This window comes from Thunnus maccoyii, chromosome 20, assembly GCF_910596095.1.
Source record: "Thunnus maccoyii chromosome 20, fThuMac1.1, whole genome shotgun sequence".
In the NCBI taxonomy this organism is placed as follows: domain Eukaryota; kingdom Metazoa; phylum Chordata; class Actinopteri; order Scombriformes; family Scombridae; genus Thunnus; species Thunnus maccoyii.
Genome location: NC_056552.1, coordinates 9,100,144 through 9,114,542, shown reverse-complemented (window position 1 = coordinate 9,114,542; position 14,399 = coordinate 9,100,144). Strand labels below are relative to the sequence as shown.

Here is a 14,399-nt window from a genome sequence, read left to right as displayed (position 1 = left end):
GAGATGAGCAGAATACTTATTACCAAAAAAATTTGTTGATTCTGGCTTCAGATTGCTTCTGCACATGCCACAGGTAATAAATACCTGTCCTCTAAAAAACCTAGCACATTATAAATGTTGATTGATAACATGGCAGAAGGAGTTCAGTATGATGTTAAACTTTCATGCTTTGTACCTGGGTCCATCTCGGCAGACAACAGTTCATTAGGATATCAACCAAAACAGGAGATCAGGGAATAGCTGAAAGAGTGATAGTGGATGACAGACCAGTCACACAGACGGCATTCAGTGCAGAACAGGTGAAATTGCTGCAGCAAATACCAGACTGTTTGTGGTCATAACACAAGATAGGTGTAGGACTAGTAAAATCAGCACAACCGTTGGAAATCAAATTGAGACCAGGGGCTAAGCTACAATACAAAAGACAATACCCTCAGGGAATGGCAGGGGAAAATCTACAATAGAAGGTTTGTTGCAGGCTGGAGTGTTGGTTAAAACCCATGATCTAATCATAGTCAATACTGTGGTAGAGGCAGAAACCCCAGTAGTACCTGATCCACATACTCTGCTATCAAATGTTCCACCAGACATTAAATGGTACACTGTGATTGATGTATGTTCAGCACTTTTAGTGTGCCTTTACATCCAGATTCTTAATACCTGTTTGCATTTGAGATATATAGAGTGTACCCTGATTCAGTATGTTGATGATCTACTTATGTGTAGTACCCCTAAAGAACAGTGTGAGAGAGACTCATTGGCTGTATTGCATGCCCTAGCAAAAAGGGGGCCATAAGGTTAGCAAAGTCAAATTACAACTGTGCCAACAAAAAATGATTACCTGTGGAGGAGGTTAAGGGGAGACAAAAGGTAAATTGTGCTAGCTAGAGGGTAATATTAGCAGGAGCAGGTGGATGCTATGATATGTAGCTTCATGGGTTTGTGCTAGCTCAGGAGGATACAAGGCAGTATTCAGCATTCGTACAGACTAATCAAGGAAATAATGTGTTATGTTGTTAAATATGTTAAATCTGTTGTACATGTGGCAATGTTCACATCCCGTAGCTTTGCGTACACAAGGTTGAAGAAGCATCTGGCTACCCTATATTGTTATAAGCCTTTAGTTAATTATTTCTTATTGATATGTTACTTTATGTTATTGTTACTGCTCTTTATGTCAAACTGGCCTGAATATTGTAATATTACTTACATCTACTACTTATTATCTACTTATTTTCATGGCATTTAACACCATTTATTACCATTGATTGTGTAGTGGATGGTTCAACTGGTACATGTCATCCTGGTGTGTTTGGCCACTAGAGGCCGTTATTGCTTCATTTTGGATTATCCAGCATATGTATTCTATGCCCTTTACTGGAGATTATTATTCATCATATTTTTTCCATTGTTTATTTCAGATATACCACACATTGTACATGTTGATGATATTCCACAAACAACCCTTCAGTAAAGTATTCTGACAGTGAGAACGAACACAATCTGTGGAAGCTCTTTCTTCATCAAATAAGTTGCCTAAGCCTTCTGACAGAGGCCAGGAATATCAGGTTGTAGCACGCCAGTAACTATCGCACACAGTGTCCCCTACAAATACACAAAAGAAAAAGCTGACATCAAGGAAGTGCAAGGAAACATATGGCACATACACAGATAAATTTAAAGTGAGAGAAGTGATTGGTGTGAGTTTAGTGCACTCCAGCTTTAAAGCTTGGCACTTTAACCAGTCACACTTGAGATCAGTTGTATATTTATTGTAAATAAATGTAAATTATAGTCTACCAGTTTATGCTTGACATTTCACCTTTCAGACGCAGCTGCTACATTGATCTGCTTTACTTGTGAAACTAAACAGCAACAATAGTGGAAATGAGAATTTACTGCTTTTGGTTTGATAGCAAAATTGATCTACCCACATGTAGCTGAGTATCAGGGGTGTTGGCAGTTCCTGGCACCATTCTTGCATTACATGTGTTTCTATCCTTAGACTAATGAGATAAAATAGGAAAACATTAATAAATAAAAGGGCTGGTCATTAAATCTGACCAGCCCTCTTCCAGTGCGAGGCAGTGATATTATTGCTACAAACATTTCTAGATAGCACAGAGAGGACAGACATGCTCATTTACTGAGTAGACCTCTCACAGACATGATGCTTGCAAGTTTCTTTCTGCTCCTCCTCACCAGTAAGTTGGGACATTTTGGTGAAACATACAGATTTACTCTAAGAAATATCCTTTTCAAAAAATTTTCAAAATGCCATGTTTTACAATTAAATTATGTCTTTATATGTATATATATTATATAAAAGAATACATCAAAAGATAATACTCGAGATTTCAAAATTGTGTTCTGGGAGAGTTTAGCCTTGATTTGAGCGACATGCTTTTGGACAACATACTGTATAACAGATGGATCTCAAATTGAAATGGATTTAAATGGCTGCAAATTGCTGACATTTGATGAGATAAAACTTGCAATCCTGCCAACACCCATCTCATAATGGCCTTTTAGCGACCACAATCACTGGATATTACTGCAGATATTTGAGTGTTTTTCATGGTTTGAAAATAAATTTAGAAGTAGTTTACATCTACAGACACTGATGTTTGTCATTTAAGTAATTAAGAGGGCATTAAGTAACTGATGTCCAGACAAAGATCACAGCCATGAAGTTTTAATCTAAAAGAAAAGTTAAGAGCATGGACATATCCTGATTTCTTTCCTTTAATGGGTAGCTATTATGCACATTTCCAGCTCTCAAAATTTTTTTGGACTCTACTAGAGTAGCTTTGCATGATTCACAGTTTAAAAAAAACTCCTTTTTTATCTTATACTGGCCCTTTATGCAGCCCCTCAGTTCAGTCTCTGTCTCTTAATAGGCAGTTTTAGCTCCTGTCTCTTTAACGCCCCCCACCCGATGAACCCACTCTGTTCTGATAGGCCAGCTTTCCAGAAACCGGCTGAGGGGCAGCCATATCAGTCATGTTAAGTTACTGCTGATGAAAAACCAATGTTTCCTGCTTAAGTGCTTCAAATTAAAAGCTTTTAAAATGACTAAATAATGGGAGACTTTTATTGTGAAGAATTTACAGGAAATTAAACGTGTTCCTCACCGAATTAGCAGAGCTTAGTTAGTGGCACTAAAAACCTGTCGACACAACAACATATGGAGATATCTGGAGCTCTTTGTTCAGCAGATCAGTTAGAAATAATGCAGGGAGTAATTATACAAACAGAAACAGCCACATTTGACATTTGAAACATGACTTTTCCTTCCTGAAAATATCCTATGTGTAGTAAGTTGTGTAGCTCACCACTTATAAGCTCAACACTGACTCTTGGAAGTACTGTAGCTACAACAGGTGACTTGCCACTCATACTTCAGCCAAAATATAAAGTTCGCTAATAAACATCTACATTCATAGCTCATTAGGCGTTCAGTCACTGAGAGGTGTCAACCTGCTCATTGGGAGCATTTAGGGGTTTTTCAGAATGGCAAACTACTGCAGGCACTGGATTAATGCTCTTATGGACTCAGTTTTTCGGGCAGCCACAGTCCAATCTGCTCCTCCAACTGAGGAAATGTATAAAGCTTTCCATGAACTAAAACATGCACTCTCTGGAGCCCCAGCCTGGGGACTGTGTGGTGCAACACAATGATAAAAGCACTTGCAAATGACAGGGTAATAGAAAATGTAAACCATACTTTGGGGTTTCATTTATGATGCTCTGCTATTCAGCATATAACGGCAGCATGTCGCTCAGGATAGGAGGTGATCATTCTTTCCATTTCCCACATATCTTTGAAACACTCCCCTTCCTTAAATCAGAAAAGGCAGAAAATGAGCATGATTGCCTTGTTATTATTGAAACGAGCATGTCTCCAAGACCACATTTGTTGCAGACACCAATACCTAATTGTGATCTGATTCTCTACACTGACGGTTCAGAATGTGAACCATCTGATAACAAACACCTGCTGGCTATGTCGTAGTGAATGACAGGGTAGTGACAGAAGCTTGGGCGTTACCTAATGGTACCCTGGCACAAGCAGCTGTACTGCACACATTTACAAGAGTGTGTATTCTAGACAAAGATAAAATTGCAATCCTGTGAGTAAGTCTCCATATACAGCAGTGGATAGTTTATTAAAGGAATAAAACTTGCACTTCTTCCAATAATGATTTTGTGAGCCATATATTTGAATATACAGGTCAGGCATCCATAAACCTAGTCCTCCATAGAAGTGAACAAGGGTTACACGGGTTACATTTAACTGACAACTCTGAACAGGCTTTTCAAAAGAGAAGTTGGGAAATAATTGAAGTTAGAGTAGGATTCATCACTGTTTGTACAAATCACTTGTGGTTATTACTTATAGAATTATCCAATTTGGTGGGAGAAAATTAACCTCATGCGATGGCCACACATTTTAAAGTTACAAAGACTGAGCTAGCACTCGACTGAAAATGGAAAGACTTGGTAGAACTGTATTTTGTCCATCAACCTTTCCTTAAGTGCATTACTGATTTTGAATGTAGGACTTTTCCACTGCAGTATACTACTTTTACTTAATTACTTGATTGATTCTTTTAATACTGCAGACATGAGCAGATTGGTGATTAGTATTACCTTGTTATTATAACCTTTGTACTACATAAATCTGTAGTATTATTAAATTCTAACTGTTTCCATATGGGGAAAAATAATTCCAGAGCTAGCAGCTTCTCCCATTATCAGAAGTGGCAATTTTGACGAACACAATGCTCGATGTGACAAGAGGGCAAGAAATGAATTGTGCCCTTGAAAATATGTTAAAGCTTGGCACTTTAACCAGTCACACCTGAGATTAGTTGTACATTTGTAAATAAAATAAATTGTAGTCTGCCAGTTTATGCTTGACATTTCTTCTTTCAGATGCAGCTCCTACATCAATCTGCTTTACTTGTGAAACTAAACAGCAATAATAGTGAAAGCAAGAAGTTAACAGCTTTTGGTTTGATAGTAAAAATCAATCTGCCCATATGCAGCAGAGTATCAGGGGTGTTGGTAGTTCCTGGCACCATTATTGCATTACGTGTGTTTCTATCCTTAGACTAATGAGATAAATAGGAATAAATTAATAAATAAAAAACAAAAGGGTTGGTCATTAAATCTGACCAGCCCTCTGCTAGTGCGAGGCAGTGATATTACTGCTACAAACATTTCTAGACAGCACAGAGAGGACAGAGATGTTCATTAATTGTACAGATCTCTCACAGACATGATGCTTGCAGGTTTCTTTCTGCTCCTCCTCACAGGTAAGTTGGGACAATTTGGTGATACATGCAGATTTACACTAAGAAATGTCCTGCTGTTTGGTTAAAGGCTAAATTTATTATTCCTCGATCATTTCTGTGGTTTGTTACATTTCTGTTATAATCCTCAATTCCATGGGGGTGAATGGGATTTTTGTGTATGATTCTCACAGTGTGAAAAATTAAATTAAAAAGAAAAATTACAGCAGCGTCTCTTTTCCAAAAACGTCGTCCTGAAAACTGTTCACAGTTTGAAGTGGATAATCTAGAGTAATGGGGATGTGATCCATGGAAATAAAAGCCTCTGTTGATTTCTTAAATTGCCATTTTACTGTACAGTTCAGTGATCACCACAAACAAAATCCCATTCACCTCCATTGTTTTAGGATTGAGGCAAATATCTCAGAGATGAATATCTTATAACCAGTTAAAACCAAAACTATCTGCATGACTGAGAGAATTTAGTGAACTGACCCTCATTAGTTTTTTCAAATTGGCATGTTTTACAATTGAATTATGTCTTTATGAGTATATTTATTATATAAAATAATTTTTTCAAAAGATAATACTCAAGAGATTTCAAAATTGTGTTTGGGAGAGTTAGGTTTGATTTCAGCGACATGTTTTTGGGCAACATATTGTATAGAAGATGGATCTCAAATTGAAATGGGTTTAAATGACTGCAAATTGCTCACATTTGATAAGAGTCCTGCCAACGCCTATCTCATAATGGCCTTTTAGTGACTACAGTCACTGGATATGACTGCAGGTATTTGTAATTTTTTCATGGTTTGAAAATGAATTTATAATCAGTTTATACCCATAGAAACAAATGTTGGTGATTTGCTTTAGAGCACATAACAGAAACTCTGGTGTTCAGACAAACAAGCTCTGATTTAAAAGCACATTTCTTTCCTTTTAAGAATTAACTCTCTGACAGAGAATGTGTCTTGGTATTCTTGCAGTAGATGGGGCGTCCTCTGAGGATAACTGCAGTTATCAGCATCTTTTTAACTACCTGAACCTGAGTCTGTCCAGTAAAAATGATCTGTACACCATGTCCCGGCCTGTTAAACACCACAATACGACTATGAAAGTATATCTGGAAGTGCTAATCTATGCCATCCTAGATATGGTAAGCTTTAAATTTTCTTTTTTTGTTTGTTTGTTTGTTTTTTAATGATAATTATTATTTCCACTGCCAATGAGGGTTTTTTTTTTGTCTGGATCCAAATTCCTAAACATTTCCAAGTGCTAAAGTAACAAATTTGATTCCTCAAAAATATGCAATATGAAGTCAGATGTGTGTGAACTTGTTGTAATTTACATTAACAGTGTATGTCCTATGATGTATGGTCAGCTATGTTAATTGTGCTGCTGGGAAGATTTTCAGATACTCTGTATTTCTTTGTTCATAGAAAGAGACTGACCAGACTTTAATTTCTTACGTTTGGATTTATATGGTGAGTTCTCGCTGAGGAAGACTGAACAATACTAACTGAACTTTGGCAGAACCTCTAATTATTTCCTTTAAATTGCTTCTTTTCATTCATTCATTCTTTCTTTCACTCATTTCTTTTATCCCTTGTCTTTACTTTCTGATTTCCTGTTTTTCTGTGTAGAGCTGGAAGAATGAACACATTACATGGAATCCAAATGACTTTTGTGGACTTAAACATATAGACATTCCTGCTGAGCTTTTGTGGAAGCCAGATCTCACTATTGAAGAGATGTGAGTATGCGCTCACCCTGACAGAGCAGTTTATTATAGTTTAGAGAGTTTATATACAATTAAAGCTGTAAGCAGCATTGGTCGGGACCTCGCACTCTGGTCCGTCGGGATCAGATCATTTTGCCTTTTAAAATTGAGGGATATTTATTACAAGTGTGGTGTGCTTTTATTTTGAAAGATTGATTGACAGGATCAGAATTTTCTGCAGGGTGAGACATGTCTGTCTTGCTCACACCCGTGTCATCAAAATCATGCGTTTTGGGCCCATTCACTTGAATGTCAATTAGTAAATTGAAAACTCTTGATGAGTTTGTGTGTAAAACAAATTATTTTCCTGATTTTCATCAAGTCTATTTTTAGAAAAGGAAAGACTTTTAACTCACATGACCTGGTGAAAGTTTGATTTGAATGGAGAGTGTGAGCGACCCCACACCTTTTTGAACATTTACTGCTTCCACATAGTTTTAGATACAGACATTCATTTGAACTTTAAATGAGTCACAAGACTTTGACCTACAAATCTTGAATTTACATGTTTTTTCTATCTTTTATTGTTTTTGAGATATTAGAGTGTGAGTTTTAGAGTCTTTTCTTTTTCCTCCTGTGATTTTATAATGAGTGTGTATTGTGGAATGTTTCACAGCACGGAGGAGTGACATCACCAGGAGCAGTTGGAGAGGAGGATTTTGAGTACGCTTTTTGTGAATTTCCTCATAAATCCCATTACTTTGGCCAAATCTTACATTAAAAATTATTTCTTAGTAGGAAATTTTGTGATGAATCCATTGATACAGGTTTGAAAGTGGTCAGCTTTACAGTTTAGACATCAGAAGCCTTTGTTTGACACAAAGTTCATGCCCATAGATTGCTTCCCCATTGTTTTACATTGTAAGGTATGATGTAGCACTGCAACTTTCAGGGCTTACAAAATTCGACTTATTACAAAATTTTTAACAACTTTTTTTCAGCACAGTGTCATAAGTCATGTATCAAAGTTTGAAGCAGATACCATTAATGCCCTCGGAGAAGATAGTGTTTGCAAAATTGGGCCCAAAATTGGGGCAAAGTCTTATTTTGAAAGGCTGATTGCGGACTTCCTGTTGGATTTAGCTCAGGGGTGTCACCATCTGATTCGTAGGTCTTGATGAGACAAATAATTGAGTTTTGGTTTGATCTCTCTATGACAGTCCTGCCGGCCATGGCGGCCATTTTGTTACATAGGTAGCGCCAGAGAGCACATTTTGGCACTTTAGGGGTTCATTTTTACATTTTATCAAATTTTTCACCAGACCTGATGTGCGTGCCAAATTTGGTGAGTTTTTGAACATGTTTAGGGGGTCAAATTAAGGGTTGAAGTGGCAGAATAATAAAGAACAAAGAAAGAAACAAACACACAAAATACAATAAGGTCTTCGCCCCTTTGGGGCTCAGGCCCTAATAATAAGAAAGAAACAAACACACAAAATACAATAGGATCTTCGCCCTTTGGGCTCAGGCCCTAATAAATAAAAACAAACCTACAGAGGTAGACCATGAGGCTGCAGCAACTCCAGCTGCAGTTGTGACAGAAACAGACAGTAGCAAAGCAGCAGCAGCAGTAGCAAAAGCAGCCAATACAACAGTGACTAGCCCTTGCAGACATACTAATGTTAGCCTTGATGAACATGAAACTCAAGGTCCACACTGCACCAATCATGTCTCGGGTGATTTGGGCACTTAAAAGCCTGGGCAAGTTATTTTAGCGATGTTCCCTACTCAGCTGTTTTCGAGGGGAATAACAATCTTTTACAAGCTCCAAGTATTCATCCTGTGATTGGCTGTTATATTCCATTCAAGCAGAAGTTGTACTCTACAACCCTTGCCCGAAGTTTCAGTTACCTGCATCACGTTCAGACACCACTTTTAAGGCATTTTCAACTCACTCTACACTTTTCAAAGATTGCACATCAGCTGTCAACATTTTCTTAAATGCATTTTCTGCATGTAAGTAATTAAAAAAGAAATACAGTGTAATTTAATTAAAGGTTCTTCTTAAATGCAAATATATTCCCATATCCCCTGTACTTCTTCTATTACCAACTGTAGATACCCAATAAGCATATTTTATTATGTTCAAAATATTTACTAAATGTTGGAACAAGCAGATATGTGATATTGTCATACAGTGTGGAACATGTCTTCTATATTTAAAGGAACATAAGGGTAAATTAGAAATGAACATATAAGACTAAAGTAGTTATTTGCCGTTTGCCATTGTGTGTGTGTGTGTGTGTGTGTGTGTGTGTGTGTGTGTGTGTGTGTGTGTGTGTGTTTGTTCTCATACAGGACAGAAAAGGACAAGACCCCTTCAAGTCCTTATCTCACTATTAACTCTGATGGTACTGTTGAACGTACGGACTATAAAGTGCTAGTCAGCGCTTGCAGGATGCAAGTTCACAAATTCCCCTTCGGCATTCAGACCTGTAACCTTTCGTTCAAGTCTGTTATTTACAATGGTGAGGTTGTGACCTGTTGTGTTTAAAAGCTTCTGTTTGGTCTATACATTCATATAAGTTGTTTTTGTGTTATTTCCTTGTTGACCTGCTAACAGGCCTTACTGTTTTATTTTTATTTACCATCTCAGTTGAGGAAGTGAATCTTCAACCTCACAGCGACTCTTCAGTGGCCACAAAGTCGTCTCGTGTCTTGATGCAGACCCAGTACGAGTGGGTGTTCATCAGCGAGACAGTCACAAAAACAACTTTTGACAGGAAGAACTTCAATCAAAGCCTGATCGTTCACACTGTACGTATTTCTGGATACAGACACACAGTGGTGGAAACTATTTTCCACCTCTGTGTGTTACTCTCAAGTAAGTACATGTACTTTTACTTTGGGTACATTTTACTGCTAATACTTGTTTTCTTAAGCAAAAATCTAGACGTAGACTTTCTACCCCTCCACTTCTATCGCTACTTTTACTTTCTGTTTTTATTATGGTTATATTGAACGTTACTCACCAAAATTCATTGTGTGTATTCTTGAGGTCTAACAAAAGTTTTGAGGACATTTCCTTCCTCATAGTTTATTTACTAGTTTGCAGTCTTCCTCCTTGCTTTTGTTGGTGCATAACTGTGTTTCCTGGCTCATTATTTAGGTCATAAACTCTACAGGGTACCTTAAAGTAAACAATCTGAAGTCTTCCTCGACCACTGCAGACATCAACTGATTGGGGCAGATTACCTTGTTGTTTCAACCTAGGAACTACACAGATGTTTCTGTTGCTTTTGTCAAAACTATAGTAGTAGGAGGATCAACCATCTGACCTCAAAATGTCATTTCACAGATCAAAATGAAGAGGCGACCAATCCTCTACATTGTCAACTTCTTGCTGCCCATCCTGTTCTTCTTGTGTCTGGACTTGGCCTCCTTCCTGATCTCAGACAGCGGGGGCGAGAAGCTGAGCTTCAAGGTCACTGTGATGCTCGCTGTCACTGTGATGCAGCTTATTCTCATTGAAATTCTACCTTTCTCATCAGACAGGATTCCACTTATAGGTAAGAAAGTTCAGAGTCTTTCCTTTATTGGACTGTACTTCAAACCCTGTCTCCTAGAAATTACATTTATAAAATACTAAATTGCTTTCCTAATTATGTTGTGTTGTCTGGATTATGCTTAGAGGCAATTTTTTTTATGAATGAAGTAAGCACTACATTTATAAACCGCACTTGTGGAGTGGTGGTGTGGTGGGGTGGGGTGGGGTGGTAGATGGTGTAGATGGTGGGTGGACAAGACACAGGACTCTGGCACCAGAGACCAGTGTTCACATCCTGAGGCCTGTGTGTGGTTAGGTTTAGGCAACAAAAGCACTTTGGTCAAGGTTAGTGAGAGACTGTGGTTTCGCTTAACATGTGCTTCAATTCATTGCTGACTTCTTTTCTGTATTAAGTCAAGACCATTTTTCCTAATCTTGACCAAGTACTGCTAGTGCCTAAACATAACCGTACAATGTTTAATATCTCTGTAATACTACCAGTGGATATTGTACTGCAAGATTCAACTTGTACATTCAGTATCAACATTTTTGCAACTCGCCAAATTAACAACATTTTCTCATTATGTTGAGAGAAAGCATAATTCAACAAGCATTACATTTCTGGCTAAATGTTTTTGCTGTTGCAAATTAGTGATATATAAACGTGATTTCTGAAAGACAGGGTTGGTACTATGAGCAGGAACTTCACATATTGACCCAGTGAGTAGCGATTTGTCTGCATTAATGATGCTGCCTGCTCCCCTCAGTGGTCTACTGCATAGGGATATTTGGTTTCACGCTGCTCAGCCTCCTGGAGACCATTGTTGTGATGTATCTAATGGAGAAAGACTCTGCATCCCCAGACGAAGCAGACGGAGACCAAAGCCTGAGTGAAGACTGTGGGGATAAACAGGGCAAAGTCAACTTCAACAACTTTTATAGAGGTGATATTAATATTCTTCAAGCCTCTGGATCTCAACTCAATTTTCCATGGGTGGTCAGTTTGCTACTCTAATTTATTTTACTGCTATGATAGTGTACACCTTTCGTTATGTCCTGAATACTCTGAAAGAGGCACATTTATAACTTTTAAAACGTACTGGTTAATTGTGTCATGATTATTCTACAAATATCTTTGTGTCCTTCCAGAGGTGAGTAAATTGATAAACTCTGCCTGTATCAGTGATGTATCTGCTGATGAAACTCCACCTGAACTGCTACCTGTGGCCAAAGAGGTTAGAAATGGATAACACTTTAGATGGCCGGTTCATCCAAATTAAAAATAAAATAGTAATAATAATACTTACATATGAACTTCTTTCTCTTGAAGTATAAAAACTATTGACAGTATGTTCTTTGTGTAAGACTTGACAATACGGTACACACAATTGTGAGTAGTTAGAAATGAACAAATGAGGAATGACCTGATGCTCAATGAATTGTGAATAAGTAGTTCCTAAATAACTCTGAATGAAGGACTATATTGTACATGATGATGAGTTATTAGAAAACAAACTGGGAGGAAAGTCTCATGAGGAAAGTGGTACTGGTACTGAGTCTGATTGCAGGATATGGCTGGTGATCTATATTTTTCTTACCGTAAATAATCTCATGTGCAGAGCCAAACAAACAATGAACTCATGCTACATCCTACAGGTATTGTGTGTGTATCCAAAGCCTGATCTATAATATTCCTCTGTGCCATAGACCTCTGTTGTTGTCTAAAAACTATTAAAAACACATCAGTGGTGGACACCATTGTACTGGGTGACATGTTCCTTTTGCCTCGAAGATTACGGTCATGTCAGTTTGTTAAATGGCTCCACAGACTAATCACAGTGATCACATTTTCAGTCTCTGGAGAGTAGTTCTGTGTAAGGCAGAAACCACTGCGAATGCACAGGAACGTGGTTCCATTTACAGAGCTTCAATAGCTTGTTGTGCTACATATCACAACCTCTTGACCGCACACTTAAGTTATTTTCAATGTAGTACAAAGTCAAGAGGTTGTGATATGTAGCAGAGCAAACTAGCAAAGTTTGGTAAACAGAATTGTGTGCGCAGTACCGTCAGCTGTACGATGAACTACTCTCCTGACACTAAAAACTTCATTGCTTGCCATTGCCTTTAGGGTGAAGGACCATGTCACCGAGTGCAGCCGTGTGGCTCATTGACATGTTCTTAAAGGTTTTTGGACAACAATGGAGGTCTATGAATCAATGGAGGTGAAGTCTATAAGAAGGCGTGCCATGAACGCTTAAATATGTCAAATATGTAATTTATTAAACCACTGTTATAGTGAAGTCAATAGGTCAATGTGAACATTTGTGAGTGGTGGAAATGAAGCTTTACACAATTTACAAAGTTTAGTGGCTAATGTGTAATGTAGCTGTGTTAGCTCACTGTAGGCCAGGTAAATACTCCTATCCACCTTGATAGGTTACAGTACAGTTAATCACAAGGGCAGAAATCAAGGTCAAGGTCACATGTCATAGATGGACATCTCAAAATCCCCTAATCTATCTCATGACAATGTACAACTATATACTAGTGGCAAGTAAGACAGTGTTTTGTTTATAATTTGGATGAACCGACCCTTTAATTATCACCACAATTGACAAAGAACCTAAATGTTTTATGGTCCAAAATCATGTTAATTAGCCAATCTACTAAACCATTTCTGCAGGGTAGCAGCACCCGACTGAGAGAGATTTCCCATGTCTTGGAAAGACTCTCAGATGAGCTGAAGGAGATGGAGAAAACGATGGTTCTGCTCCTCAACAGCAGGAAGGAAAAAGCGAAGCCTGGCTACTGGACCAGAGTGACAAAAACAATCAACCGAGTATTCTTCATTTCCTATGTCATAGTGATTGGCCTGTTTTTAGTCTTTATCTTTTCAAAATGGATCAGTGAAGAAAATGAGTAGTTCTCATTGATTTGTTACAAGCAGATCAGAAGTTGTAAATATGGATCACAATGTAGTTATTTTGGTGAACAGTCCTGCATCATCAGAACTACATGGACCCACTGTCACTCTCAGTTAGTCACCCCTACATACCTGACGCTTACTCCTTCCTGGACCTAAATACCCACAGTATACCAACACAGGAGACTCTTGAAGAATCACTTGGACCTGCATGGCGAGGGTCATGTGACTGACGGGATAGCCAAACTAGCACCACAGCTAGAGAGATAATCTGCTAGCATGTTTACTTCTAGCCTCAATTTGTGCCTCTCATATAATAGCACAGAGATAATCGGAATTCCTCTTAAAGATGTTAAAATGTTTGAAAAAAGAAAGCAAAAACTGTTTTGTTAAAAATATTTTACAGTGGATACACTTCAGTTGGAATTTATCATTGGAAATTGGTCTTTTTACTGAGCTTTGCTCTCATTATCTGATACCTGCTGGACATTTGTGACAGAACCAGATATTAAAACACAGGAAAAATATGTGACAGTATAAATGTAATAAATTCAATAGAATTGCATTGATCTTTAAATGTAGTTTGTTTCTCCTGGCTTTACCCAGGCCTACTACACAACCCCATAGCCCTCCCCCTTACCTTGCCCCATGCCACCCTCTCTCTCTGTACCTTATGGGTTTTTTTTTCCTCCTCTGTGATTTTACAGTGTTTCGCTGCTTTTATGTAGTGTTACTCTTATGAAGTTTACGCTTTTATATTCACAGTGTATTATGTATATTATGTAAATTGTCTTTTGGGTGCTATATAAATTAATAGTAGTATTGGTGTTTGTGCAGACCTGCTATGTGATTGTCTTTTCTACTTTTAGTTTTTGAGATAAAAAAAAAAGAGCCTTATTAAAATCTCTC

The 14,399-nt window shown here is 37.9% G+C and overlaps 1 protein-coding gene across 1 annotated transcript; it reads left to right on the top strand.

Annotated features, from left to right (window-relative positions):
- Positions 1–6,188: 6,188 nt before the first annotated feature.
- LOC121886740 (5-hydroxytryptamine receptor 3A-like) lies at positions 6,189–14,399 on the top strand. The gene is made up of 9 exons (XM_042396982.1): positions 6,189–6,453; positions 6,737–6,781; positions 6,941–7,050; positions 9,376–9,545; positions 9,674–9,834; positions 10,376–10,586; positions 11,332–11,508; positions 11,714–11,799; positions 13,251–14,399. Exons 1-9 carry the CDS (start codon positions 6,262–6,264, stop codon positions 13,488–13,490), a joined length of 1,392 nt encoding a protein of 463 aa, XP_042252916.1. The 5' UTR covers positions 6,189–6,261; the 3' UTR covers positions 13,491–14,399.